This window comes from Serinus canaria, chromosome 8 (genome assembly GCF_022539315.1).
Source record: "Serinus canaria isolate serCan28SL12 chromosome 8, serCan2020, whole genome shotgun sequence".
NCBI lineage: Eukaryota > Metazoa > Chordata > Aves > Passeriformes > Fringillidae > Serinus > Serinus canaria.
Window position 1 is genome coordinate 13,202,467 of NC_066322.1, and position 27,338 is coordinate 13,229,804.

Below are 27,338 nucleotides of genomic sequence, written 5' to 3' on the forward strand. Positions count from 1 at the left end.
TCATTAAGTCCAGCCGTAAAGCCCACCCTGCTGAGTCCCCCACCGAACCATGTCCCCAAGCTCCACATCTGCGCATCTGATGCTGAGCAAATGCCCCAACTGCATTTGCAAGGGGTCCTCCTGTTTCTGCAGTGCTTGTGTCTGCCAAGATGGTGCATTTGCAAGGTGTCTGCCAAGACAATGCTACGTGTAAAACATTCAGCCTGAAGCTGTGTGTCTCTGGTGTAGGTGTAGAAATGGTTTTCAGAGCTACAGCTGTCAAGTACTGCTCAGATGTTGCAGAAGAGCATGTTTTCTAAGACTAAATGTAAATTTAATTTAATTTAAAGATTTAAATGGGGAAAAAAAGCATTTAAAAATCAAACCCCTAATTTTAAAATGAAATTAAATATATCAGGCCTTGCAAAAAGACACTGAAAAAATTGAGACAAACCAGAGTTTTTAAGTCCTTGGTAAATTTAGTGGATATATCCAGTTGCATTCTTTCTACAAGAGGTACCAGGGGTCCAAATGAATCCCTGGTGAAACAGGAATTTTTAAAGGAATTCTAAGTTAAAAGACCAGGAAGACTGAGGGAATTTTTCCTCTAAAAAGTGAATATGAGCATTACATTGTAAGGTTTCCTTGGTAACAAAAAGAAGATAAATCCTTTTGTTCTGTGTTAGTGCATTAGGGAGAGATTTCATCCACACTCATCCCAATTTGTGCTAACTGTTCAAACTGTAGTTGTCTCCCCTTTTGTGCCATGATACCCATCATTAAGTATTATTGGATCACTGCAGGAAGAGATGGATGTTGTGAGTATGGACAGAACAGAAACTCAGAGAGTAGCATCACCAAGGGCTTGAAGTAAGAGGAAACTAGTGCAACACCAAAAATCTACAAGTCATGCCACAAATTAAGTAAATTGGGTCTTTACTAGTTTGTTAAATCTGATAGACTACAGATGAATTAAAAAGTGGGTGTACAAGTAAAGACAACATAATGGGGACCAGATAGCATATTTCTTAACCACTGGTATTTTGCCTTTTTTTTTTTTTCACGTGTGTTATCGTTTTCAAGGTATAAATCTATAAATGGCTGTGTAAATATTTTCCTTTCAAATTAATGGGATTTGGCAGGGTCAATAGAGTACTGACTAACATAATAGCAGGAGTCACCTATAGGTAATTAGGTGACTCTCAGTACCTTCCCTGCTATTCACTGAAGCACAAAAACAGATACAGAACAGTAAAAAGCAGAAAGGCAGGAAAATTGTGATTTGCACAGGTTTCTGATCTCTGTTGCTTTACATAGCAGCTCCATGCATGACACCTTTTGGGAATAAAGGTGGGCATATAGATTTTCATGTGGCCGAATAAACTGAAATACCTGACCTATAAAAATATACATTTAACTGAAAAATCTGTGCTGCTGATTTCTCAAATGACCTGGATGCCAGAGTGGGGAATGTATCCATTTTCAGAAGTAGCACATCATTTGGGCACTACAATTAACACAATTGTAAATCTAAGGTTACAGTTGTATTTTGGGTGGGGATATTTTTTATTTGGCTTGGTTTAGTTTTTGGGGTTTTTTTTAAAGCTTTTTTTATGACTGCCTAGAATAGAAACCTGTTGGCAAGGAATACTAGATAGCTTGTGTGCCTCCTCTAAATCTGCTCTTCACTGATAGTTGGAGAAAGAAAGTTACTATTCCCCTGCTGTCCTACAGCAATTGTGTTATGTTTTTATAGACATCACACTGCTAAACAGGTGTTAAGTTTTACTCCAGTAGTGTCTTCATTTTTAGTAACAGATAGGATACATAACTGTTTAAATCAGATGTTAGGAATGGCATGAAACAAATGTAAATTAATTATGCCTCAATTTGAGTCTTTGGATTTACTTCTTATTGCTCTTTTCTCATATTTTCTTAATTTTAATGACCATCTTCAGCTGATAATAAGAAGAACCTATTCTTAATAAGAAAAGAAGGCAGAAGAGGTTTTAGTTTTCTCCTCAGCATATCAAGCCTAGTGAAAAAGTCAAAGTAGAATCTCACATTGTAAAAAAGTGGCTTTTTTGGAGTTGGACAAAAACTGCATAGCTTCATCCCTGCTGCTTCGAGCAAGAGGTTAATAACCTTGACATGGAGTTTGTTCTTCTTCTCTGTTGCAGCCTATTAATCATCACTGCCATATCTTGTATGGGCAAAGTGCTCTGCAAGGCAGAGCCCGCAGATGCCACCTCCCTCAGCTCTCAGAAGGAGGCACATCAGGTGGTGGCAGCTGTCATGTGTCTTCCTGCAGCTCAGGAGAATGGCCGAGCAGATTAAGTTCCCACAGGTCATTAAAGACAAAATGACCTGCCTTCTAAAAGCTAGATATATTCCTTGAAGTGATGTGTTTGATTGTTTCTTAGTTTTCAACCACCTTCTTTCCTAGACTTTCAGCACTATCTAAAGTTTCCTCGTGCATTCTTAAATATGCTGATTTCTTTTCTAAAATTTGATTGAAGAGAAAAGCTCTTAGAAGTTATCTGCAATGTTTTGGTTTTTTTTTTTTTTTTTTTTTGTGAGAGGTGGTTTAAAGTCTTTCTCTTACAATGTGAGATTACTTATATATTTCTATGTAGTACTACCATGCTATGCAGGTCATTTTTTAATAATGGGTGATGGGCTTTGAAATTTATTTTAGTGGATAGCATGAAAACTGTACTAACTAAAGTTGTGTAATGACAGCAGAATTATTTTAGCTCAGGGTGCATAAAGTTCTGAAAATTGTTACCTCACCACTGAACTTCAAAGAGTTTTATGAATTCTGACACTGATATTTTGCTTCTGAGACAAAACTGTCCTAAACATTACAGGATTTGTGTAGCAATTGCAATAATGCTAATACCCATTTTGATGTTTAAATATGTATTAATTAGCAGAGTGTATTAGGAGATGGATGGTAATAATTGGTTGTCCCCTGCATCATTCTCCATCCCCATGAGCTCCCTGTTCCCGAGGACCTGATTCAGCAGGCCTTGCCTGACACTTGTGCAAGTGATTGCAAATGCTTTTGACAAATGTTAATTGGGAAGCACTAGAAGGCTGGATGCATTGTAATCAAAAGCAAATTAGAGCAGTTTCACAAGATGTCAGGCAAGCACTTGCAGAACAGATCTGAGGGTTTCAATAGTCGCTGGCTACACCACAAGTTCAGCACAATTACACAGGCTGTGTTCAAGCAGCCAAGAATGAGACTGAAGAGAAGACAGGCTCTGCAGAAGTTTGTGAGCAGGAGAGGGGTGATAGGCACATCTTTGCCTTTAGTCTTGAAAAAACATGATCATGATGATCAAAACTTCACCCTAAATTCATGGGAAAATAAAAAAATTAATTAATATTCTAAACTTCTAATATAAGTGAAAGATAATTGAAAAGGGTTTTGAAAAAAACTGTAATTTGCCAAATGGCTGAAATTTAATATTATGCAAAACACTGATTTACAAAACAACTGCTGACAAAAGTGCTCTTCATTTTGGTTTTATTTTATTTATGATTTAATAATTAAAAGAGAAGCTTCATTGTCCAGTAAGTCAAGAATGTAATGGCCTAGCAGGAAAAAAAAAAAATAAAGAGAGAAAGAAAAAAGCCAAAAATATTTTCCGTGAGCTTATTTGTTCTCAGCACAAGCCTCTGTACTTTTCTGTGCCTGTAAAGCATTTTGAACACTAGTGAATATTTGGAAATAATGATAGCTGTTGCAGTTGCTTTGCTCACTTGCATTGTTTCTCAGCATACACGTGAACGTGTCTCACAGCCATTGCAGACTCCACTAGCATTAACTTACAGTATCTCTCCAAAGCCTGAAAGCCCTGGCATGGCTTGGGCTGTGCCTCAGCAGCTCCAGCCATGAGTTCCTGCCATGTCAGTGGCAGGAGCAGCTGCACATCCTGAGCAGAAGGGGTTTGGCCTAAGCTTGTCCTGGCGTTTCATAGAAGATGAAAACTCAGTCCTTGCCACTGGCTTGTATGAATTGTGTCTTCCTACCTGCTCTATCAAAAAAGGATGTTAAGGCCCCAGATATTCAAAGAGGAGAATGCCATGTACCTGCTGGGTGCTGCCTCTGCTTGGAGCTAATCGGGCATGCAGCTCTCTCAAGCAGCATAACTGCTGGGTAGGAAGATGTTATCATAATTATTGCCCTGGAAGGTGTGTACTGGGTGACTTGAAGTTTTGGGGTCTGTTTTTCAAAAATGGTCTCGTTAGTTACAGCCCGCTGCCTTTGTTGTTAAAGCTGGACTACATTGTTCACGGCACACTGATTCAAATGATTCTATCTATTCAGTTGTTCCTGCTGCAAATGTGATTAAGTAATCTTTAATTGCTTTGAGCGTGTTTGTTATGTACTGATAATTCCCTAGTATGCCTTTCAGCTTTTAGAAATGTAACTATCAATTTTTATTACAGAAGAGATTATTTGGAGAATGTGCTGAAACATCATAACGGTATGAGCTCGGAGTAAAAAAAGAAAAAAACAAACTAAAAAAATTTCAAAGTTATATCTTAAGCATCCAGAATAGCAATAAGAGTAATATTAAGATAAAGGAAAGGAGACGCCAGAGAATCCTTGAAAGCTACATAAATAGCTTTTAAATAACTTTTTTATATATAATTCTGAAGTAATTTATTTTATTGTTACTCTGTTTTTTCCCTGTGCAGTGCCTACTACAGCAGTGACAATAACTTCTTCAGCAGAGCTTTACAAAACCACAGTGTCAACCACTAGCACTACGTCACAGAGAGGTCCCATAAGCACAACATCAGCTGGAGGAACAAAGGAAGGAAGCAGAGGACCCAAACCACCGCCCCCCATTTCCACAACCAGAATTCCTCCCGTGACAAGTTTTTTCCCTTTGCCAGAGAGATTCTGTGAACCGACTGAGGCCAGGGGGATTAGCTGGCCTCAAACACAAAGAGGAATGATGGTTGAACGCCCTTGCCCCAAAGGAACACGAGGTATTGCCTTTAAAACTATGTCTTGATGCCAAGGAGACATTTCAAAAGCAATATGCAGCTCTCTCATGATGAATGTTTTTTAATCTCAGGCTGTCTGTCCCCTGATTTTTTTGTTACCCAGGGAGGGCAGTATCTACAGGAAATGGTCAGGTTATAATCTGCAGTCGTCATTTGAGCGTAGCCACAGAATTACCTTGCGCTTGCACTTGTGTGAATCCAGGTCAAATTTTAGGGCATTGCTTGAGCACTGTTGTGAAATATGCTTACAGCTGCCTTTCTCATTATGAACTCCCCTCTGGATGAGCTCCAGGAAAAATCAAGGGCTTTTTGTTTGTTTGCAGAAAACGTCTGGTATTTTTCACTGACTTTTTTTTTATTGCTCTTTGTAATCTACATTATTTCCTTACGTTTTTGTCAATTGTTGTCAAGTACTACCATTAGCAGCATTCAGAATTGAATGTTGTTTAGGAGCACAGTGTAGCCAATTTCTTGAATGCATGCAGAAAAATGGTTTCCATTTCACTGTCGTTTTCTACATCTGTTGTAGGAACTGCCTCGTATCTCTGCGTGGTCTTAACGGGAATGTGGAACCCCAAAGGCCCTGATCTTAGCAACTGCACCTCACACTGGGTAAATCAGCTGGCTCAGAAGGTTGGTTGAAACCTTTTAATCTGGTGTACACTGGTGATTAAGGATTTTAACTTTGAGCATTAATATTTCAGTTTGTTGAAGTTGTCTTTATTGCTGTGTTCATTAAAAGTAGAAGGAGATATGTGTGCTGCATGTGCAAAGTACTGGCCAACAGTTAGGTTCTTGCGTGTGTTTTAGTAAACCCTCTCTAAATTCTTAGGTTGAATTTGTGATTACATGTTCTCATCACTATTTAAAGCAAAGTAGCTTTGCTTGTTTTCAAAAACCAAAAGCAATATTTGCTTAAGAAATCAAATACTATACAACACACAGCAAAACCTCTGATATGCAGCAGGGTTTTTTGTTCAGTAAAAATTACACTGTAATAAATAGATTTTTGTCTGAATGCATTGATAACGGTATGATTAGACTGCAGAACCACTTTCTGTGTTTTCCTTCCCTACTGAGATTTACAAAGTTTATGAAAACTGGATAATTTGTTGTCAGTACAAGGCTACTTGACTTTCAAATGCCTCAAGCACTGATATGAACAAACAGATTTCTTACTGTCTGATAATGGCAGTAAAATGAAAGTGGGGATGAACAGAAGATCGAGCCCAAAAGTCCCACTCAGATTTCTGGTTTTGAAGGCTGTTAAGAACTGCTTTTGTGTGTCACGGATCTAAGAACCTTTAATCTTCTGAGATAAAGAGAACGTTATTGGTCTCAATTAGTTACAGATTTCAATGTACGTGCAAATGGTTATTTCACCACAACAAAGGTACACAGGGAATTGGAATTAGGAGCCGCAAGCAGAACAAGGGACCCTGCTGAGATAATATAAACTGTCATTTCAGATCAGAAGTGGAGAAAATGCTGCTAGTCTGGCCAATGAACTGGCTAAACACACCAAAGGACCTGTCTTTGCTGGTGATGTTAGTTCATCAGTGAGGCTGATGGAACAGCTCGTGGACATTTTGGATGCTCAGCTCCAGGAACTACGGCCCAGTGAAAAAGACTCTGCTGGAAGGAGTTATAACAAGGTACATACCTCCCATCACCTCCTCCTGCTGGGATAACAATTGCTCTCGGGTTTGGTATTTTTTTTCCTTTCAGAAACATTAATCTATACTTTGTTCCTGCATGTGTACAGTTCTGGAATAAGCATATGAGAAAAAACAGCAGTAAATACACAGCAGAAAGTTGTAATTACCTTCTTTAGGGAATAAGATATAATTCACAATAGCTGACTGGTCCTAAAATACATAGCTGTGTCCCATATTAAAATCTGGAATGCATTATAACTAGTGTGAGGGAAATGAGTATTAGCTCTCAGAAATTCTGTAACAAATCAGCATGTTTATCCAGTGATCCTTTTAACCCTGAACATGTAATAAAATCAGTGGAATTCTGCATAGGTGCAGGGGTTTATTTTAATCCTACTTCCTGCAGAATAATAGCACTTTCTTAGACTTCTAAAGGCACCAACATGACTTATAATTGATCTTTATAAAAAGGCCTTACTGCACATAACTAAAACTTGAATTAATGTTTTCTCTGGAAACATGTTCCAAGAAACATTTCAGAGAAAATGTGTCTTTGTGGTTTAAATACAAATTATAGTGTTATTACCTTTCCTCTTTTTCTCAGAGGAAATGCTATATTTCTCAGCCTCTTCCTTGCATGAGCCTAGTCAGCAAGCCGCAAATGAAATATTTTTTCATCCTCCTTTAGAGAGAGAGAGATCCATGCACTTCTCTGTTATTTTGGCAATAGTTTTATTTACAGTCCCTAGATGCCCTTAAAATAGTTTTCCCAGAGACAAATCAAGTGCCCACACACAGATTTTTTCCTTTGACCTTTTCATACAAACCCCACCATTTGGGCAAAAGGTATCTAGACACCTGAGTAAAGGTTGCTGTGCTGCTTTTGGCTGGGGTAGAGTTAATTTTCTTTACAGTGGCTAGTATGGGGCTACATACTATCCAGTTTTGGATTTGTGCTGAAATAAATCTTCCATATCTTTGATAAAGATATGTTTTTGTTAATGCTGAGCAGCACTTTCACAGCATTTTCTTCTTTTCCTACTCCCGCACTGTCATGGAATTTGGGAGTGCATGGGAATTTGGGAGGGAACGCAGCTGGAATCTCTGAGCCCAGCTGACCAAGGGCGTATTTCATACATATGATGTGACATATTCAGCATATAAAGCTGGCAGGAATTAGGAAGAACTGGGGGACTTCGAAGTTATGGAATTTGTCTTCCCAAGTAACCATTCCATGTGATGGAGCTTGGCTGTTCTGGGAACGGCTGAACACCTGCCTACCCACGGGAAGCAGTGAATTAATTCCCTGGTTTATTTTATTTTGTTTTACCTATTGAATTGTGTCTATCTCAACTCATGGATTTTGTCAGTTTTACCCTTGTGATTCTTTCCCCAATCCTGCTGGTGAGCAAACGAGCAAGCTGCTGTGTGGTCTTTGGTTGCCAGCTGGGCTTAAACCACAGCTGGGAAAAAACATTTCCTGTGTGATGTTCTTTTGTAGTCATCATGGAGAGAAACTAGATTTATGTCCAGGCTGTCATTCAAAATCCGAATTTGAAACACCAGAGTATTTTTTTTTTCTCTTTCTGAAGTTTTCCAGAATCTTTCTAACTTCTGATTTTCTTTTTCCTTATTAAAAAGCTCCAAAAACGAGAGAAGACGTGCAGGGCTTACCTTAAGGTATATCTCCTGTGCTGTCACCCTGCTTTCTCCCTGCTTCAGCAACCTGCCACGCTTTATCATCTTGCTGCATGATCCTATGTATTTCAGTCTTTGATAAATGTGTATTGTGCCCCATATCAACTTTACAAATGTTGGCTTTGCACAGGTATAACACTCAGAAAAAAAAATAATCAAAGTTCATACCTCTTGTTCCTTAACTTGTTTAAAACTAAAAGAGCAGAAGGGATTATTATTTGAATTGGAAGTAACATCTCTCTTGTAATAAAATTTTGGGCAAGGGTAAAAAGCTTGCAACTCAAAGAAATTAGTTCACCCTGGTAGAATTTTATATCAAAAGACTGTTTAGAGTTAATTTGCTTGCAAGAAAAATGTACATTATATAGCTTGCTTTGTGTGTATTCTTATTCCTAGTAAAATCACTCCTTATTACAGTTTTAAGAATTGTTACAATTCAGTGACTTGAGGTTACAATGCAAAGACAAACATTTCTCTAACTTCACTAGTAAAATGTCTGCCACGTGTCCCATTAACCAGGCTGTATAGAAGGTGTGTAACACATTGCTACCTGATTTCCAGTTCCTCTCATCAGCTGTAGAATGGTTGCCTGTAGTGGCCAGCTCCTTTGCTGCAGTACAATGCCAGTAATGCCACCTCGTCCCTATGAAGGGCAGAAAAAAGTCCTAGAACAGACATGTCTGGCTCTGAAAGATTTTTTTGCAGATTTTTTCAAAACTTCTTGAAAAATACTGATTTTAACATGTATCCTCTGAGATGAAATGTAAGAATTGTTTTTGGAAAGAACTTTGAAATAGTTTACAACATGATAAAAAAATTCAGACTCTTACTGAAAAGCAATTTCTCTGTACAGGGCACTTCTGTCTTTTATCCTAAAGCGCCCTGGAAGTGCATGGGAGATGTCCAGTTATACAGAAATCTGACAAAACAGACAAAGATCAGGAGAGACATTTACTTCTCAAGCAATAATAGTTGTGATAGGCTTTTATTAGAAAATAAATTTTAATAGTAAAGGGTAATCCAGCAGATGAGGTTTGGGTAGAGTGGGTTTTTCTGCTTCCTTTTCATGAGCAAACAGGATCATGAGAAGAGCAGTGAGGAGGCTGTTCCAACAGCTGTGTCAGAGGGGCTGTGGGGTTTTTCCCATCCATTTGCCTCTGTCTGAGAGGAGAAGCACTTCAGAAATATTTCTGGGCAGGTGATGATTTTCCACAAGGAAGATGCAGAGTTAGGTTGTGCCATAATGAATGAAAAGCGCATGTATCAGTGAATGCATGCCGTCAGTGCTGTATGGTGATACACGGGAAACCAGAGCTGAACCTTAATTTCCAACTGGTATCATTTTCTGTAGGTCTCAAATGGGCTTCTCTGCTTAGATAAGACTAATAAACCTCTTGAAATTGCAAATCAAAAGCTGACTTACACTATGCAAATGCAGCGAGTTCCCACTTTGTGACAGAGAATTCATTTGTACCTCAGATTAGAGGCTCCAATCTGTATTTCTTAGTGACTAATGAATCTGGCCTCTGCAGACCAATTTTGGTTCCACTCTAGTTAATGGCTGCAGCAGTATCAGTGCGAGCATTTTGACTATTCTCCCATTAGAGAAAGAAAAAAGACTTTAAAGCCACTTCGAAGTATCTTCCACCTGCCAGGAAGGTCGTGGTGGCTCACAATGCAGACAGAAAGAGGATATTAAAATGGATTAGGCTAATTAATCTTGCTCTGACAATAGCCTTGACCAAGTTTTCCCATTCATTTGTTTGCACAATATAGTACTCCAGACTGACATCTTTCTGTTTGTATAATGTGTTCTGTTTCCATTTCCAATGCTTTTAAATTGATCAAACAAATGATATATATGCTTAATGACACATTAGGGATAGGTAAATGGGACAGAGTGAACAGGGTGTTGCAGCAGTGCCTGCTGTACTCAATGCACAGCACACTCGGTGCACAGCAACGTTATGCATTAATGTAAAAGCCTGCCTTCAATTGATTACCTGATTACTCTGATTGGATTATTTTGTAAAATAACGTAATCATGTCACTGAATTATTCTTCTTCCTTATTTATTACTACCTTATATGCAGCTCAGTGAACCTTAAAGCATGATGATAGAGTTGTTACAAGTAAAACTTTTTAAAATAGCAGCTTTTATTCAGCTTTACAGTTTTGCCGTCACTGATAACAGGAACAGTCAGTGGACATCTTGTTTGCTCTATTGATTTCCGTTTCTAGCTGACCTTTGTGCAGGAATGGGAGTTGGTAATCCTTCTAAGTATCTATGAACAGGTACAGGAACAGGAGGGGGAGTGAGAGTGGCCAAAACTAATTTATATCCACTGAGTCAGCTTCATTTCATGCCTCCTGTAATAAAGAAGGTCTATTTGTCATAGACAAGTAGTTTATAGTGCTATGGCTGCACTAGTGGGGCTCAGTTTCCAGAGGACAATTATTGTCATTTTAGCCTAAACTGCAGAGTGCTAATTTTGGCATTAGCATTTTTAAATAGAAGTTATACATTTTGACATTAAGAGGAAAGCTTCAGGCAAGACTTCTGGCATTTATTTTTACATTTTTCAGCACATTAATAATACCATACTTATATCTGATACAAAACAAGTCAAATTTGCATGTTTACTGCTTAGAGACCACACAATGCTAGTGGCTAGCTGTGCTTCTATTCGTGCTAATCCAACAAGCGGATGGAAAATATTTTAATGTTGAAAATAGTCTTCTTGTGCCATTAAATCACAGTAAATCATTCTGACAGTTAAGTATTATAATTGTCGCCGTATAACATTGGGAATTTTCCCCAGCTGCCTAGGGCTTCAGACCTAATGATAGTTTTCTAATGAATGCAGGCAGTTGTGGATACAGTGGACAACTTGCTCAGGCCTGAAGCTCTGGAGTCCTGGAAGGACATGAATTCTTCAGAACAAGCCCACGCAGCCACAATGTTACTTGATACATTAGAAGAAGGGGCTTTTGTCTTGGCTGATAACCTTGTAGAACCAAGTAGAGTCTCAATGCCCACAGAAAATATTGGTAAGTAAACTTCTTTTTGAGCATAAGTTGAAGTGCTATGTATTGCTTTACACAAAAGGAGGAAAAAGTGCTCCAGATAGTGGCATACTTTCTGAAGGCTGAGCTGTGCAACGTTTGATGGAAAGGTGAGTGCTCCAAAGCAGGGAAAACACACTTTTCTTATCTGGTTCTTTGAAATTAGCCTTCTTCTTTATTGTCATTAGTACATTATAAAATGGAAAGTAGTTGATGTTGCAAAGTGGATTTATCACTGAAAAATCATTAGCAGAATACGTGGATGTGAAGAGTGCTTAAAAGGCAGAGTATGGATTTTTTGAGGTAACTGCTTTCTGTAGAGCTGCAGAAAATACTTTTCTGTTAAATATAAACTGTTCCTAATGAATTTAAATTACTTTTTTTGCAATGTGCTGTGCCAGTTAAATATTTTAGGCACTCAGCATAGGCCAAATGTTTATATTAAACATGACTGCCTTCAGGTAAAAATGTGTTCAGTGAACTACATCTCCCATAATGCAGAATAGCTATGCTCCAGAGACTGCAAAATAGCTGGAGATAGCTGAAGCGTAATTTAGAATTTAAGTGGTGACAGAGAAATGAAGGGGTTTGGTATTAAAGATGTGCAAATATTGTTGTGCAGGATGTGTTAAAGCACAAATCATTGCCATGCATAAAATTAAAATTCCTTATTACAGAGATTAATGTAGTCTCAGAGAGGTACAAGGAACCTGAAAGTCTGCTAATATGCAGAGTACCAAGATAGAGACTTGGAATAGACTGCAGAAATGAGACTCTTCACGTTTCAGTGTCTGCATATTTGTAGCTGTAGAAGATGATTCTGCCTAGTTTTTAATTGAGTAGGAACATACTGGGAAAGGATGGGGAAAAGTCTCACAGTCTGTTATCAAAGGAACTGCACTAGTTGCTTTGAAGGAATGTGGGTAGAATCACAGATCTGCCTTTGGATGTACACAAGCAGTTCCATGGAGATGAGTAGACCTGAATATTACTTCTTGTGATAAGCTGTCTTCATGTCGTAATAACACTTCCCTAATGCCATGCAAGACTGAATTCCTGGTACACATATGTATGTATGACTTGGAGAAGTGATTTCCTAATTTCATACTTTTTGTCAGTCTGTAGTTCAGAGCTGTAGCTAGACTACAGCTACAGCTACTACTAGCTAGGTTTGATTTTGTCAAGCAATTGTCCACTCTCACCTATATGATTTTATCTGTCCAAGGAAATGCAGCATTCAATGGTAATCCCCTGAAAACTTCCCAATATGCAATGTGTTATAAAAGTAATAATGAAGTATGGCTGAGTGGAATCTGATTTTTCAATTTAAATGCTTATAAGCAGAACTAATACAATGGTTTCCTATAAATATACATAATTAGATGTAGAAAGAAATTGGAAATAATTTTTAGCTACCTATACTGATTTAGCTAAATACATGGCATGAGTATACTTAGGTATTCTTTGCTGACTGTTTAAAAAACTCTTTATATCTAAATCAATACTTAAAGATCTAAATTTATCAACAGAGGATATTGCATAGACATTAAGATTTTGAAAACTAGCATTTTTTTGCAACATGTGTGTAGTATGTTTAAGTGGTTGTTTTGTGGGCACAAATTTGAACAAGGTTTGATGTCATGTTATCACTACTAAAGTGCTGTCATTTTAGCAGTGTGCATTGGATTTAGTTAAAGAAGCTAAGTCTGTGTGATTGAAGCATGCAGTACAAATCTGCCTTACAGACAGCCATGTGAGAAAACTATATAAAGACTGCGGGGAAAAATTATCGTCTGGCATATTGTTATCTGGCCAAGAGACTGTCTTTGCATTCTCCTTTTTTAACAATTTTTTTTTCCTCTGGTCTGCTTAGTTTTGGATGTTGCAGTGCTTTCTACTGAGGGCCAAGTGCAAGACTTGCGATTTCCTCAGGCTGGTAAAGGAGGCAACTGGATTCAGCTCTCTGCACGAACCATGAAACAGAACAGCAGGAACGGTGAGCCTTGGGCACAGAACAGTAGAACTCCATTAACTTCTATAAAACCTACCTTACCTAGTTAAAACATCAAAACAAAACTCCACAAATCTGCTCTGTGGCTTTTTTTTGATGATCATGGGTACTTGGTAGTTTTTTTTCAAGTCGGTGGCCTGAAAATACCTCTCAGTTTACTGATGCTTGTCATTAGAGTACAGGTCTCTGTCTTTCTGTAGACCTCTGTGGCGTGATGATGTTTTTTTTTTTTCTTTTGTAGGACTAGCCAAACTGGTTTTCATTATTTACAAAAGTTTGGGTCGTTTCCTCAGTACCGAAAATGCAACCATCAAGCTGGGCAGTGACTTGGCGGGGCAGAACAGCACGATTGCCGTCAACTCCCACGTCATCGCAGCCTCCATCAACAAGGAGTCCAGCCGGGTGTACCTGACTGATCCCGTGCACTTCACCCTGGAACACATCGATGTGAGTTATGCTGATGAGTCAATGGGAAGGTCACGAAATCAGCAAGAGAGAAAAGCAATGCAGAAAAACAACGTTTTTTTTTTTTCCATTTGAATTTTAAATGTTGGGCTAGGTCAGAGACGCGAGTTAAGTCTATGAACATAAAATTAAATGAGCCTGGTTCAGTGATTATTAGAACTTAAGTGTATTCTTAATGAAAGCTAATTCAGTAATCAACATGAAAATGTAAATGACTCATTTGTTTTTAACTGAAAATTAACTCTTACCTTAGTGGAAGGGTAGAAAATAGCTGTTAAGATTCTTGATGGTTTGATGTAGTAAGTTTTATTGACTCTTTAACTTTTCACATTAATTTTGGACCAAGTTGTGGAAGCTTATACAACTTTTTCAAATTGCATTTATTCAGCAAAGAATAAAGTATGGTATCTTGATCTGTTATACTTTGAATTTATGTATATTTTCTTAGTGGTATTTCATTTAATGTGTTTCTTTGCTCTTAAGTCTGTCCCTTTCTCTTTTCACGTCTCACATGGGGAAAATAAACAATCACTACTGTGAGAAATAGAGAAAATGTGGTTAGATTTTTGCTCTCATTTTGCCTGTTTTTATAAATCTGGTTGGATTTTTTTTCATCAAAATAGATAGGCATTGAGGAGTGAACGTTTTTGTGATACCTATTCACATGACTTTGGCCTGACCAAAGGTGAGACCCAAAGGAAAAAGATCCTATTTTAAAACTGTCAATTAAAAAAAAAATCTTCAGAATAAATTCACAGTCCTAACTTTCCAGAAAGCAAAAATAGCTGTAATGTACCATCCACGCATAAAAATTGTAATTGTTTAAAATGGGGTCTATAGTAATTGAGACTACACTCCAGAGTGCTTCAGACTATAAAGTCCCTTTTAAACTAGATGTCTTCCTTGTGCAACATAGTCCACAGTTTTGCTGATGAAAAACTTTATTGTCCAAAACGTGCAAAGTTTAATCTAAATTACCTTTTACACATATTAAACAATTGTTATTGCCATCTTAGTGTGTAAAATCCTCATTTTATGTTATCCTTTTATCTCCCAGCCTGACAATTATTTCAATGCAAATTGTTCCTTCTGGAACTACTCAGAGAGGACTATGATGGGATACTGGTCAACTCAAGGCTGCAAACTGATTGACACAAATAAAACTCATACAACGTGTGCTTGCAGTCACCTTACCAACTTTGCAATTCTTATGGCTCGTCGGGAAATTGTGGTAGGTAACAATATTTCCAGCCATCAATAGGGAACAAACTTAAAAGACTTAGCTTTAAATTTTTAGCAAGATCCAAAATTGTTGAAGTTTCTCTTGTATTTATAGCTGCTACCCACTCTTTCCAAAGCAATTAGCTTTCTGTAGCACTTTTCTTACTCATCTATTAAGTTGCAAGCAAAATAACAGGGGAGAGAAAACAAGCAAGAACAAGAGTTTTCTACCAGCCGTGTTTTAAAGTTACTGACCAACCTTACAACCATTTTATAGACTCTCTCTCAGTACAGATGGAGAGTGTCTGTTGAGACAGCTGTGCAGGCTCTTCCCTGGAAGCCCACGTGCCAGCTCTCCTTGGCAAGGAAGGTGAAGGAACTTCTATACTGGTGGCTTAAACACCTCTTCATAGTCAGAAACTTTGTTGTCTTGTTAAAGCACTTCCTGCATGTCAGGGGCCCAAGAGCATCCAATATTTGCAGGGGTATGGGACTTCTCATTAAGCCATTATATTTGAAAAGTTCACTGGAAAGAAATGAGGCAAAGGAATCTCCTTTAGCTAAACATGAGATTGAAGCCAGAATTACATGGGCAGCATATTCTGCATTTTGTCCTGATCATTGTGTAAAGCACTGCTTTCTTCTCTGCTATGGAGCTGCAGGTCTGTAGGGAGTCCCAGGGAATGCTCTCCTCTCTCCTTTCATCAGAGACCAGTGGTACCTTAAAAATGTTATGTTTCTCTGCTCATATTTCCAACCAGTCTACAGTGAGCCATAGAAAAATTAAAAATGCCATCTGATCTGGATAAAATAGTCACATTTTTCTCTCAGACCTGCTCCTCTTCTACTTACCCTGATCTTGCTCTTCTGGGAAGCTGACCTGAGATTGAGAAATTACTGAGTACATTTTGCCCATCTCATGTAATGAACAAGTAACTTTTCTGGATACCTGTGAAAATAGGTTTTTGTTTATACTCATAGAGAGTCATATTAATTTTCTCCATTCTTGGTTATTTCTAGTACAAAGATGGAGTGCACGAATTGCTCCTCACTGTCATCACCTGGGTGGGAATTGTCATCTCTCTTGTTTGCCTGGCCATCTGCATCTTCACATTCTGTTTTTTCCGTGGCCTGCAAAGTGATCGTAACACTATTCACAAGAACCTTTGTATCAACCTATTCATTGCTGAGTTCATTTTCCTAATAGGCATCGATAAGACAGAGTACAAGGTAAGTTTTCTCTCTGTGTACTGATCTTGTTCTCTGAAATGACTGTTTGAAATGGATTTGAATTAAAACATGACAACACTGACAAGTTTTTAGCACTCCAACACAGCAAGGCTGAAATAAAAGCTCAGCATGAAAATAAGATAGATATATTCACACGTAGTACTTACATCCCAAAATATGCTTTTTATTTTCAGTTGAGAAACACTGACTATTAACAAAGCAGGTGGTTAGACTTTTGAAAGAGGAGATTGAATGTTGACTATTAGGAACATAAATTCATTTTCTATATATATATTCAAATGTCTGAACAGGTATTGACTACATTTTTATGTACATTAGTACAAAACCCTTTCTATATGTATACACATTTTTTACATTTCACATTCAAGCAGGTATTTTGGTAGTATTGGTACAATTAATTCTGACATCATTCATTTAGTTGAAACTAATAATCTAGCATAGTTTCATCCAGAATTTGGCCAATGGGGAAAGAATTAAGACAGATTTCTGTTACAACAGTAGAAATTTCCATATTACAGCAGACAAAAATCCTGGGACAGACACTTCATAATTTTAAATATGTAGTATCACATTATGCTTGGGGAACCAACTGTTCATGTCTAGGATTATCTAAACTTGTAAGTCCTAAAACCATATCTGTTTCAAAATTAAAAAGTTGCTTATAAAATTAAGAAGTCCACTCTGAAGTTGATGACTGGGAGATGAGGGTGCACTTTCCTTGTCTTCATTCATACTGTTCAGCTAATTCGCTTTCTGTAGCTACTGAGCACATATTAGTGTTTTCAAATGTTCAGAATATGTTTTGAGGTAGGGAAGATGCTCCTGAATTTGTGAAATGTTTCTAATAAAACTGTCTGCAGTTCTATTGCACACTGTTCAGTTGGAGAGGTAATGATGTGAAAGTTTTGTGGTTTACATTTCCATCTCTCTCTTTCTTTGCAGATTGCATGTCCAGTTTTTGCAGGTCTCTTACACTTTTTCTTCCTGGCAGCCTTTGCCTGGATGTGTCTAGAAGGAGTGCAGCTTTATCTAATGTTAGTAGAAGTATTTGAAAGTGAATATTCTAGAAAGAAGTACTATTATGTTGCTGGCTACCTCTTCCCTGCTACAGTAGTTGGTGTCTCAGCAGCTATTGACTATAAGAGCTACGGAACAGAGAAAGCGTAAGTAATTGCAAGTGACCTGAGTGTTTTTCAAGTGAATAATTTTTTAAAGCCTATTAGCTGTCAGAGGGTCCCTGACAGACTAAAATACCATCTGAAAGCTTTATTGGTAAGAGAATGGCAATGCTGTGCACAAATTACAATCAAGTCTTTTGTAATTCTCTAGGTTCAGGGGATTTGTACTCTAGAGAGACCAATTCTAAATTATGGTCTTTCTTTTAACACAAAAGATTGACCTGAAACAAATTGAAAAAGTAAATAACTTTTTGTACTCAGATGTATATTAAGCAAAATTTCTCAACTTAAAGTATCTGACAAGCCTAACCACCCAGTTTTAAGCTAATGCTTCATTAGATCTCTTTGTTCAGCTGTCCCTCTAGCTAGCTCTCATCCTGAAGTATGACAGTACAATATTCCAACCTATGTGTTTTATTTTGATAATATTTTATCAGGCAAGTAGAGTGGGATTAAAATTAGCCACTGCCTTTTATTTACAAAAATACAGATGTATATAGGAAGTGACAGAAGGTAGACAGGAAACATTTCTGAGGATTTGAGTTGCTGGAGGCATGAATTTGCCTTTCAGTAGTGTTTATTTTGTCCTTTGATGAAATTAGTTACAGAAGGGGAAGATATTGTTGACTACAAGAAAGCTGCTTGATGTTGCTACTGATGAAAGACAAATAAGAGAATTCAGCAGGGAACTGGGCTGTATGAAAAATGAATTGCTGAGTGAAGTTGGCCCTAATAGGTTTATACGTCACTTAGTCTGGTATCTTATGTATTCTTTCTCTACAGTTCAACTCCCAGATGGGGCATTCTATTTATGCCATTTTATTATTCAGCAAAACATGGCATCTGAGCATGTTCTGTCTCATATTCCTCAGGCGGGAGCACTTACCATAGGATATAAAGTTAAAAGCAGGCTTTGAAGATCACATGGGAAGCCTGCAAGAATTATTTACTGATGTTAGATTCATTAGTCCATGATAGCACCTGTCACCAAACCTTTTGACTGAAAGGAGAGCTTGCTTTGGTTTTGTTTCTCCTTCTGTTAGTTACTCCTAATGATGTAGTTTGAGGTTCAGTCGTGTTATACAGAGTTCATTAGAAGAGGTTCAGGTTAGGTGTTGTCCATGGAATAAGTGGTACTGTGCAATCTTCACCATTGTTTACCGGCAAAGTGTTACCTTAAGAAGTATTTTTGCACTTTCCATTTATTGGACTGAGGTGCTAATGCAGCTTTTCACTTTTCTTTCTCTTTCTTCCATAATAGTTGCTGGCTACACGTAGATAACTACTTTATCTGGAGTTTCATTGGACCTGTTACTTTTATTATTCTGGTAAGAAGTTTGGGGTTTTTTTCTTTCTTTTTAGGTTGCCTCACAGCAGATTAAAAAGATTTAAAATTTCATTCAATGCCATCCTTATTCACAAGACATTCCATAAAAATGCTTAGAAACAATTTGTAATGGTTATATAAATGTGTAGAAATCTTTAAAGAGTACTGACCAAATGATTAATTGTCAAAGCTGTGGTGGCACTTCAGCATGGCCATTTTTTCCTAATGGCTTGAATCCTGAAGGTCGTATTGACATGTGTTGTCACATGAAAGATCAATGAAGTACTAAACACAGGGCTTTTTTAAAAGGAACCATTATTATTGCTTTCAATTGAGTCACTACTGTACACATTCTAGAATTTAACTGCTAATTATCCAACATAATTATCTCAAAAGTGTATTCTAATGCATTGGATAATTAAATAAATTTTTTGTTCCATTACACTCACACAGTATTTGTCTGTGTATTTGCATATGCACATTTTGCCATGCCTACTCCTGTGTGTATTTGTGTTACACGTAGTGCCTGTCAGACATAGAAGTTCCTTTGTTTTAGTGCAAATAATGGGCTGTTAAGTAACCAGCAGAAAGCCTGTGCACATTCATTGCTGAGTCACTGTGTGCCTGTACCCATCTGTGCACCCATGGCCGGGTGCCCCAGTGTCCCCTCAACACAGAATGCTGCACCCAGACATCAGTTACCAATTCTCTGAGCCCTTCCAGGTAAAATGCCTGTAGTCACATGTCAACCCAGGGAGAGAACTTCTCCCATTGATGTCAGGCTAACAATGCCAACACTACACAGTGGAGCAATTGGTGAGCACAGTAAAGGCATGATATGCATTTTGGCCCACATTGGTTTTCTCTGCTAGCTCTGTACTTTTAAAGCCAGGCTGTACTTGGGAAATGCTGTAGAAGGCTGGCTGGGGACATAGCCTATATACATAGAGGCCTTTTCTCATAATTGCTGATAGTTTGGAGGGATGAATTAATTTGTGTTCATGTGTTTTGAAATCTTAAATAGTTGCGTGTCTTTCTGCCCTTTCACAGCAGCAGAGTTGTGAAATGTTAGCAGAATTTGAATTCACTTAAATGTCCAAATTCAGGAATTATATTTTTCCATATTCAGAAATTTTATTTTTTTTCAGTAGAAAGCACATGCATCAGGCATAATTTTGAAATTTCATTGACTTTTTTAGATCTGTGTGCCAGACATAATATTTCAGCACTTTTTGTACTTACAGTACAAACTGATACTTTGATTATGGAAATTCCTACTAAAAAATGTGCCTGGCCAATGTTTTGGTTTGCATTTACTCTGTTTATATCAAAAACTATTCGAATCCTTGAGCGATCACTTAAGAAAAGATAGTTGTGCAGTGTAGAGGTTGTTAGAGTTCATTGGCATATTTTCAAAGACGTGGGCATACATGCCAAAATCTATGTGTGTATGACTTGAATTAGAAAAATTACAGTGTTTGTAAGTTTTAAGTGTAGACCATAATAATTGTACAGACTTTATTCTAAATACATTCAAATTAAATCATATCTAAGAATGATGGGGATTTTTTTAAAATTAAGCCTACAATTGCAATTGAAAGTCTTAGAAAGATAGACTTAGTATGTTCAATATTGTAGGCAATATTTTTCAGCACGAAGTTGTTTTTTGCAGTTGTAATTATTCTGGAAATTGTTCTGATTTTCATGCCACTATAGTTAAGTCACATCAAGTCTGGTCACATGGTGGTAATTTTGCTTTTTGTTTGTGGCTCCTTCCTTATTTTATTGTTACTGGGAGTATTTTGCTAAGTCATCCATATTTCTCTCCCTTCCTTTAAAAAAACATTTCACATAGGAAGCCTTGGGCTTTGCTGATGGCTTTTTCACTTCCTCATAACCAGGTCAGAGTGAGAATAGAGGTGAAGGACATTTAATCATATTGACCATGTACAGACATAGTTCACTATTATTTACTGGCCGTGACATTATTATCCTCCAGCAAATCATTTAGACTGAGACGCAAAAGGCTTTTGGGAGCAGTATTCCCAACTTGAAAAATATGAAACAGCAGGTAGCAATCACAGCACAGTTCCTAGGAGTAATTCTTCTCTAGCAATTGCTTTGCCCTCTAATCGTCCCAGCTGAGAAGGCAAGAGAAACCAGAGGAAGAAGTGTGAGAAGTGTAGTGGCTGAAAAATAATATGTCATGTGCACTGTAACCAAAGAGCTGCATCTGTAGTGTAGCTTACTTAGTGTCAGTAGCATGTGAGAATGTTGCCTTGGTAAGCTTTTTAACATGTTGCTCAAATCACTTCTGTGTTTCTCAGTTTAATAATTCTGCACATAAACTCTTTTTTGACAGTATTGTCCTCTCTTCTAATTTACAGTTTTTTCTCTGAATTTATAAGCATTTGTACATGTGTCTGTGCACATTTTTGCACAAAATGAGAATGGGAAATATGAGGGGGAAGCATGAAGCTCCTCAGTACATCTTCTGAGGAACTTTTAACTTCACTATTTCTATAGCCTGTCATGCCTTTGGGCACCAGGGTTATTATATCTATGAGAAAAGAGCATGTAAGTAATGAGCGGTGGGAAACCATTAGTATGCCTGAAATGGTTTAATGAAAGCTTGGATCATGATACGTCAGGAGCTGTTCTTATCATTTGGACAGCTCCATCTGCATCTTTAATAATTAATTCAGTTCAGTAAGAGTTCAGTGTGCACACTCATTTAGAAGCCTTCAGAGAGCACCTCTCTCGCTGCCAGTCCCAGGGAGAAATAGGCTTCTGCATGGCTAAGAGCAAAGATCTGGAGATACAAGAGCAGTTTTAGAGCTGCATTTGCCAGGTAACAAAAGCTCCGGGGAGTTCAAAAAGGGTCAGAACATGTGCAGTTCAGCTAGGTTACTTCAGAGTGGTGTTTCTGTTCTTCTGTCTTATCGTATCCATGTCAGCACTGCAGGCTGTGTGGAATGAATTTTAAGCTGCTAAGCTGAAGGTGGACGTGATTCCATTGAGCAGGTTCATGGCTATAAAACAAACAGTGCACTTCTGTAATCTGTGGTCAGAAAAGCCCGAGCACTTTGGCTGCTGTGTAGATCTGTATTCATTCATGTCTGAGGAACGAGTGGCGTTGGTTTAATTTAGCCAGAACTGTTGCAGTTGGCTTCTCCCAGCTTGCAGGCAGAGCCCATGTGTCAGTCTACCAAGGGTTGTCTAAGCAAAAATTACTAAGATGCCCCATTTCATTAACACAGGATGTGTTAAATGTTCTCATCCAGGCTGAGGTATTGCTTACCCAAGTCAGTGGATGGACAGATGTACACATAACTTAGCTCCACTAGTGAAAATGGACTGTATTTGTAAACTTATTTTTACAAATAATAAGTGTTTATCTTTCTGTAGTAGACAGTTGATAAATGGTATTTATCTATTAGTCACAAGGGAAATTTATCAGAGATTTTGCAAATCTAACTTTATTTTGCTACTAATTCATTGTACCTGCAGCTAATTCCAGTTGATTAGTCTTCTGTGCAGGTTAGCACACCCACTTTTAAAAAAAGTTAATTTGAGTTGGACACACTCCCTGTCTCAAAATTACATAGGTTTCAGGGGCTAGAAAGACAAATTTTCTATGTATACCTTCTTTCACATCCAGTTCCTTCTGATTTCCAAATGAGAAATGGCCATATGTGTATTGCCTGTGGAAGAAGCATGATCTTTCAGGGTGCTGCATTTGATTATTACCATAAAACTCTTTATATTTTGTATTTTAAAGTAGTAAGTTGTTATTTTATAATATATATCATCTTGACTTTGTTCTATCCAATAACACTTGTATTAAGAGATGAAAAGGAACTAGTATATTAGAAGATACCATAATTTAAATCAGGGTATAGATCAATCTAGTTCTCTATCCAGTATTCCATCTCTTCCAGTAGACAGTAAGTTTTAGAAACTAGGTCAGATTCAAGTATAAACATAAATTAAATACTATCAATTCAAATTTTTGCTTGCTATTACCAGCTACTGTTGTAAAAGATCTCATATTATAGCTCCACCTTCTGTAGCTGTGTGTTCTGTCACTTTTTGGTATCACAGCAGAATCTTCTAATCCAAACCTAATGCCTGACCAGACTTTTAATTTCTTATTTTTAGCTCTCAAAAGAATGTTGCTCTGATTTCCAGACAGGCAGCATGAAAAAGATTTTACAGACACGATCAAGGGTATAATTTTAGGACTGTCTGAGATGTATACATTGTGCATCTGTGTGTGTGTTTGAACATTATATTTATATTTTTTATTAGCATTAAAGAAGAGGGGTGCTGATCAGCTGCAGATTTTGGCTCATCTGGGATGGATGCAGCCCTGTTCTCAGGATGAGGTCCAGCCATTTCCTGGCCATTTATGTTACATGAAGTGATGAGAACACCACTATTGTCAGAGGCCTGTTTTTTCTCATAGAAGATTGCTCTCAAAAGTCTCTCTTGCCATTCACATGGGCCTTTGTATGACCTCAGAGTACTGCATGCTTGTGGGGAACATTTTCTTAAAGAAAGGTGTCCTACTCAGACCATCTGTCAAGCTTGGAAAACATCTACAAATCATTTGCTTAGATCAGTAACGGTTTAGGCCTCACAGAAGCAATTCAGGTTGAAAGGAGCTCCAAGAGATCTGTTGTCAATTCTCAAAATAGCCTCAGCTCTGGGCCAGACCACGTTGCTCAGAGCTGGAAAAGCTTTGCTTGTACAAATGAATACAAAAGTCCTAACTGTGTTTTCTTCTTCCCCCCCCCCTACATATTTCTCACCAAGAAAATTAATTCAGCTATTCTTTATAAAAGCAATTATTTTCCAGCAAGTTCCCTTCCCTCACTGCTTAGTGTCTTTCATGAGAAAAAAGAAAAAAAAAAAAAAAAAAAAGGCAAGATGCCCAAAAGTCTTTAACTTGTGAGTTCCTCCAAAACAATCAATTTCTAGATGAAAAACAATTAGGGAGCCAAAAGCAAATCTATAGAAAGGTTTGGTTACAGTATCTGCAAGCAAGCAAAATAGGGTTTTTTATAATGATATAATGTGTAACAGAGATGCCAGCATGTTTGAACAAGTGGCAAACCATGGTCTTTTGACTGCTGAAACTGAAAACTATGCAGCATTTCACAGTGATGGAGAAACAAGTATCATATGTTCAGTTGTCATAGTTACTTTGTCTTCAAAGTACAGTATTTTTCCTTTTTTCTTGGAAGGACTTTTTGAGCTGCTGTGCTATGGCATTATTATTTCTGTGGGCTGGTTTTGTGGGTCTGTACATAAATTACAATTAAAATGTCACTTAAGAAACTGCTTTGTGCAGTTTTTCCCTGGTGTAGTAAGAGGTTTTATACAGGTACTCAGCCCAGATAGAGCTGAGTACCTGTATAAAACCTCTTTAATACAATGGAGCTTGGCTCGGGCTCTGGGGTAAGGCCATGTCTGCCCACGTCACCAAAGGAACCTCAGTGTGTGAATACAAGTTTTTATTTGTCATGTGGCAAACCAGCACTTCAGCTGTACAAAGAATCAGAGCATAAAACCCTCTTGTTTCATAAGGCAGTCATTTATGGGCTAAGCCACATCTATGAGTTCTTGATCCAAGAATGATGATGTCAGTACAATACAGGATACTCTAGGGTAGCTACTTAGGCAAGAATTAGCTTCCAGCTGTGCTGTAAATATTATTCTGAACTGATGCATAGGTTGCAGACAAAGTTGATGTACGTGTTAGGATTGACACAGGGCGTGTGTCTTAGCTCTTAATCTGTTTGTTCTCACAAAAAGCAAATTGAGGTTGCGTTTTTAAGGCAGGCTGAAGAAGTTTGTGTTATGTCAGCTACCAAACTGTGCAAGAAACTTTTTAAAATAGAGAAAAATTAAATATGTGTGCAAAGACATGGAACTGGGGGTCAGGTCTGTTGCAGGGTCCTGTCTGGTGCAAAGGCCAGGGGAGGAAGCAACTTGTTTTCTCATCCAATGAAATTACACTGTACAGTGGAAGCCTAGATAAGAGGAAGGGATCGCAATGATGTAACGAAATTGTTTTTCTCATGTGGTTAGTAATTTCCTATAAGAATCATAAACGTTAATCACCAAGGTCATGAATTATTGACATTTCTATTACATTTTACAGCAATGGAAATATGCATAACCTACTCCATGTACATACATCAGCCTAAAGGTTAAGTAGTTTCAGCCAGTTCTTGAAACACAAACAGAAATCAATCACAAAAGCTTATTTTTTGTTATTTTTATAAACAAACACCTGTTTCTACTAATCTCAACATACAATTGTAAAAATGTTGTACTTTGTATGATGAAATCAAAAGTTGCCACACACTTTTCTGGTGTTGAGAACTGCATTATAGTTCATGCTGTCCATCCTGATTTTGAGACAGCAGCAGGAGCAATAACATGATTGCCCATAGCAGTAGAAATTATTTCTGTAATGCGTGGTTTTATTAACAGACTTTGATCAGAGCCTTCAAAATACTCATCTCTTCAAGATTAAGACCAGCTCTTTATTAGGATTTCAGTGGAATTTCTGACCATTGAGGCACAGCTGCAGGAACACATCTAGCATCAACTGATATCCCCAGTGTTACAAAAATAATGAAGATTTTGAAACTGTCTCAAACCAAAGGCTTCCCAAATTGAGAGTCTGGGTATAATCATGCTCCATCAGTAACCAGTTGCAGATATATATATGGAAGATTATAAGGATGGGGTTCTCTATCTAATGTATGTGCTATAAAGATGTCCAAGCATATTCTTCCATCTTCTCTTAACTTTTGGTCCAGCCACTTTGTGTGCACCATTGTAGTAGTAGACAAGGATGTGTGTCTTCTTGCTGAAAGGACATGGCTCTTACTGGTTTCAAAGACAGAATTTTGTCCAACTTTTCTGTGTGATATAGGACAGCACAAACTAATTACTGAAATTAATTGGATACCATTTTTTAGCCCATGTTCTGCAGGCATCCTTGTATTTGGCTCGCCTGTGCTTTTCACAGGCTTTGAAATCGATAGGAGAAAGTCACCCAGTAACTTTGATATCTGTGATTCTGTTTCACAATAAGAGAATGATAAAAAATTTCCTTCAGTGTCTTCCCTGGTGTTACCTGTTTGAATGACACGACAAGAATAAGATGCCACAGTCCTTCAAGTGCACACACAGTCTCGCTTCGACAGAATCCAGACTACAAAGGGAAAGAGGGCAGCAGGAGGGTGCACCACCAGCATATGTCTATGGCACTGTTAAGCTTGATGCATTTGCTACCTCTTTGTGTTTCTTTTTCTTCTTTTCCTCTCTTTTTCTTTTTTCCCAGTTACATTTAAGGTCTTTTCAAGGCCCCAGTAGGATTGTGAGAACAAAAAGGAATAAAAAAAAAGTAAAGGAGAAACCAGCAAAGGTGAAAAACATTTCAAAATCAGGATGGGGTGATAAAAAGATGACTAGTATAGGCCAGTAAAGCAGTGACCATTGTCTTCAGAGAGTGATATGGGGAACAGGGCCAGGGGTGACAGGTAAAGGTGAGCAGGTGATGAGCAAAACATGCTGGAGGACAGAGCTAAACTGGCAATGGCAAGTGCTGGACATTAGTTAAATACAGTGGTTCATGATGATGTGGTGCATTTTGGAAATTAGGTGAAACAAGCACTTCTAATATTTTTATCCTCTCATTCTTATTTGCAATCATGATTTGCAGACCATCTGATTTAGTTACCAAATTTCACTACTTACTTGGAAATAAACTACAGGGTTTTTGTTTAGCCTGCAACATCATCATTATTCAACCTATTACTTGAAGTAGTTTAATTTTATTCTTATCTGTTTTGACAGCTGAATCTTATCTTCCTGGTGATCACATTGTGCAAAATGGTGAAGCACTCAAACACTTTGAAACCAGACTCTAGCAGGTTGGAAAACATTAAGTAAGTGCTTTGTGTTCAAGTATGAGAACTATGATTATTTTCTGATTGCTGAACTGATTGAAAGCTACTCTCCATTAGGAGCACATGCCATTGTCTCCCAGCAACTGCAGATGTCAATTAGAAGCAAACAGAGCCAATCCTGCTTTCGTCACATTGTTGCTGTAATGTCACAAACGCCGGTCAAAATTAGATAATTTCAGCCTGGAACTAGTGCCAAGAAACTGGTTCATGGAAATGCCACAGCACTGTAGTAATTTCATTTGCATTTAAAATGCAGTTCAAAAATGATGTTCCTGTTTGCATGGCTGATACGATTATATTAAGTTTGTTTTGTTAAATGACTTTTTGATTTAGGGATTCTGAGCAGTTTCTACTCGTAATCCTGTTCTCCCAAGAGAATTGACTCTATTATTATTGTTAACTTGAAGATTATCTGTTGTTTTCATGCTAATTTAACAAATGTTTACTTTATCATGGTGTTCTACT

The 27,338-nt window shown here is 37.7% G+C and overlaps 1 protein-coding gene across 13 annotated transcripts in view; it reads left to right on the plus strand.

Moving 5' to 3' along the window:
- ADGRL2 (adhesion G protein-coupled receptor L2) overlaps nt 1–27,338 on the plus strand; it is a 387,495-nt gene that overhangs the window by 344,542 nt on the left and 15,615 nt on the right. For 10 of the 13 annotated variants that reach the window (XM_050977761.1, XM_018912304.3, XM_050977757.1 and 7 more), the window contains 12 exons: nt 4,693–4,989; nt 5,537–5,640; nt 6,477–6,662; nt 8,307–8,345; nt 11,231–11,414; nt 13,303–13,425; nt 13,682–13,887; nt 14,963–15,136; nt 16,147–16,356; nt 17,320–17,540; nt 18,817–18,883; nt 26,761–26,852. In XM_050977761.1, the coding sequence (XP_050833718.1) occupies nt 4,693–4,989; nt 5,537–5,640; nt 6,477–6,662; nt 8,307–8,345; nt 11,231–11,414; nt 13,303–13,425; nt 13,682–13,887; nt 14,963–15,136; nt 16,147–16,356; nt 17,320–17,540; nt 18,817–18,883; nt 26,761–26,852 (1,903 nt within the window). The remainder of the gene's footprint in view (nt 1–4,692; nt 4,990–5,536; nt 5,641–6,476; nt 6,663–8,306; nt 8,346–11,230; nt 11,415–13,302; nt 13,426–13,681; nt 13,888–14,962; nt 15,137–16,146; nt 16,357–17,319; nt 17,541–18,816; nt 18,884–26,760; nt 26,853–27,338) is intronic. The other 3 variants (XM_050977762.1, XM_050977768.1, XM_050977766.1) reach the window with 1 other exon arrangement.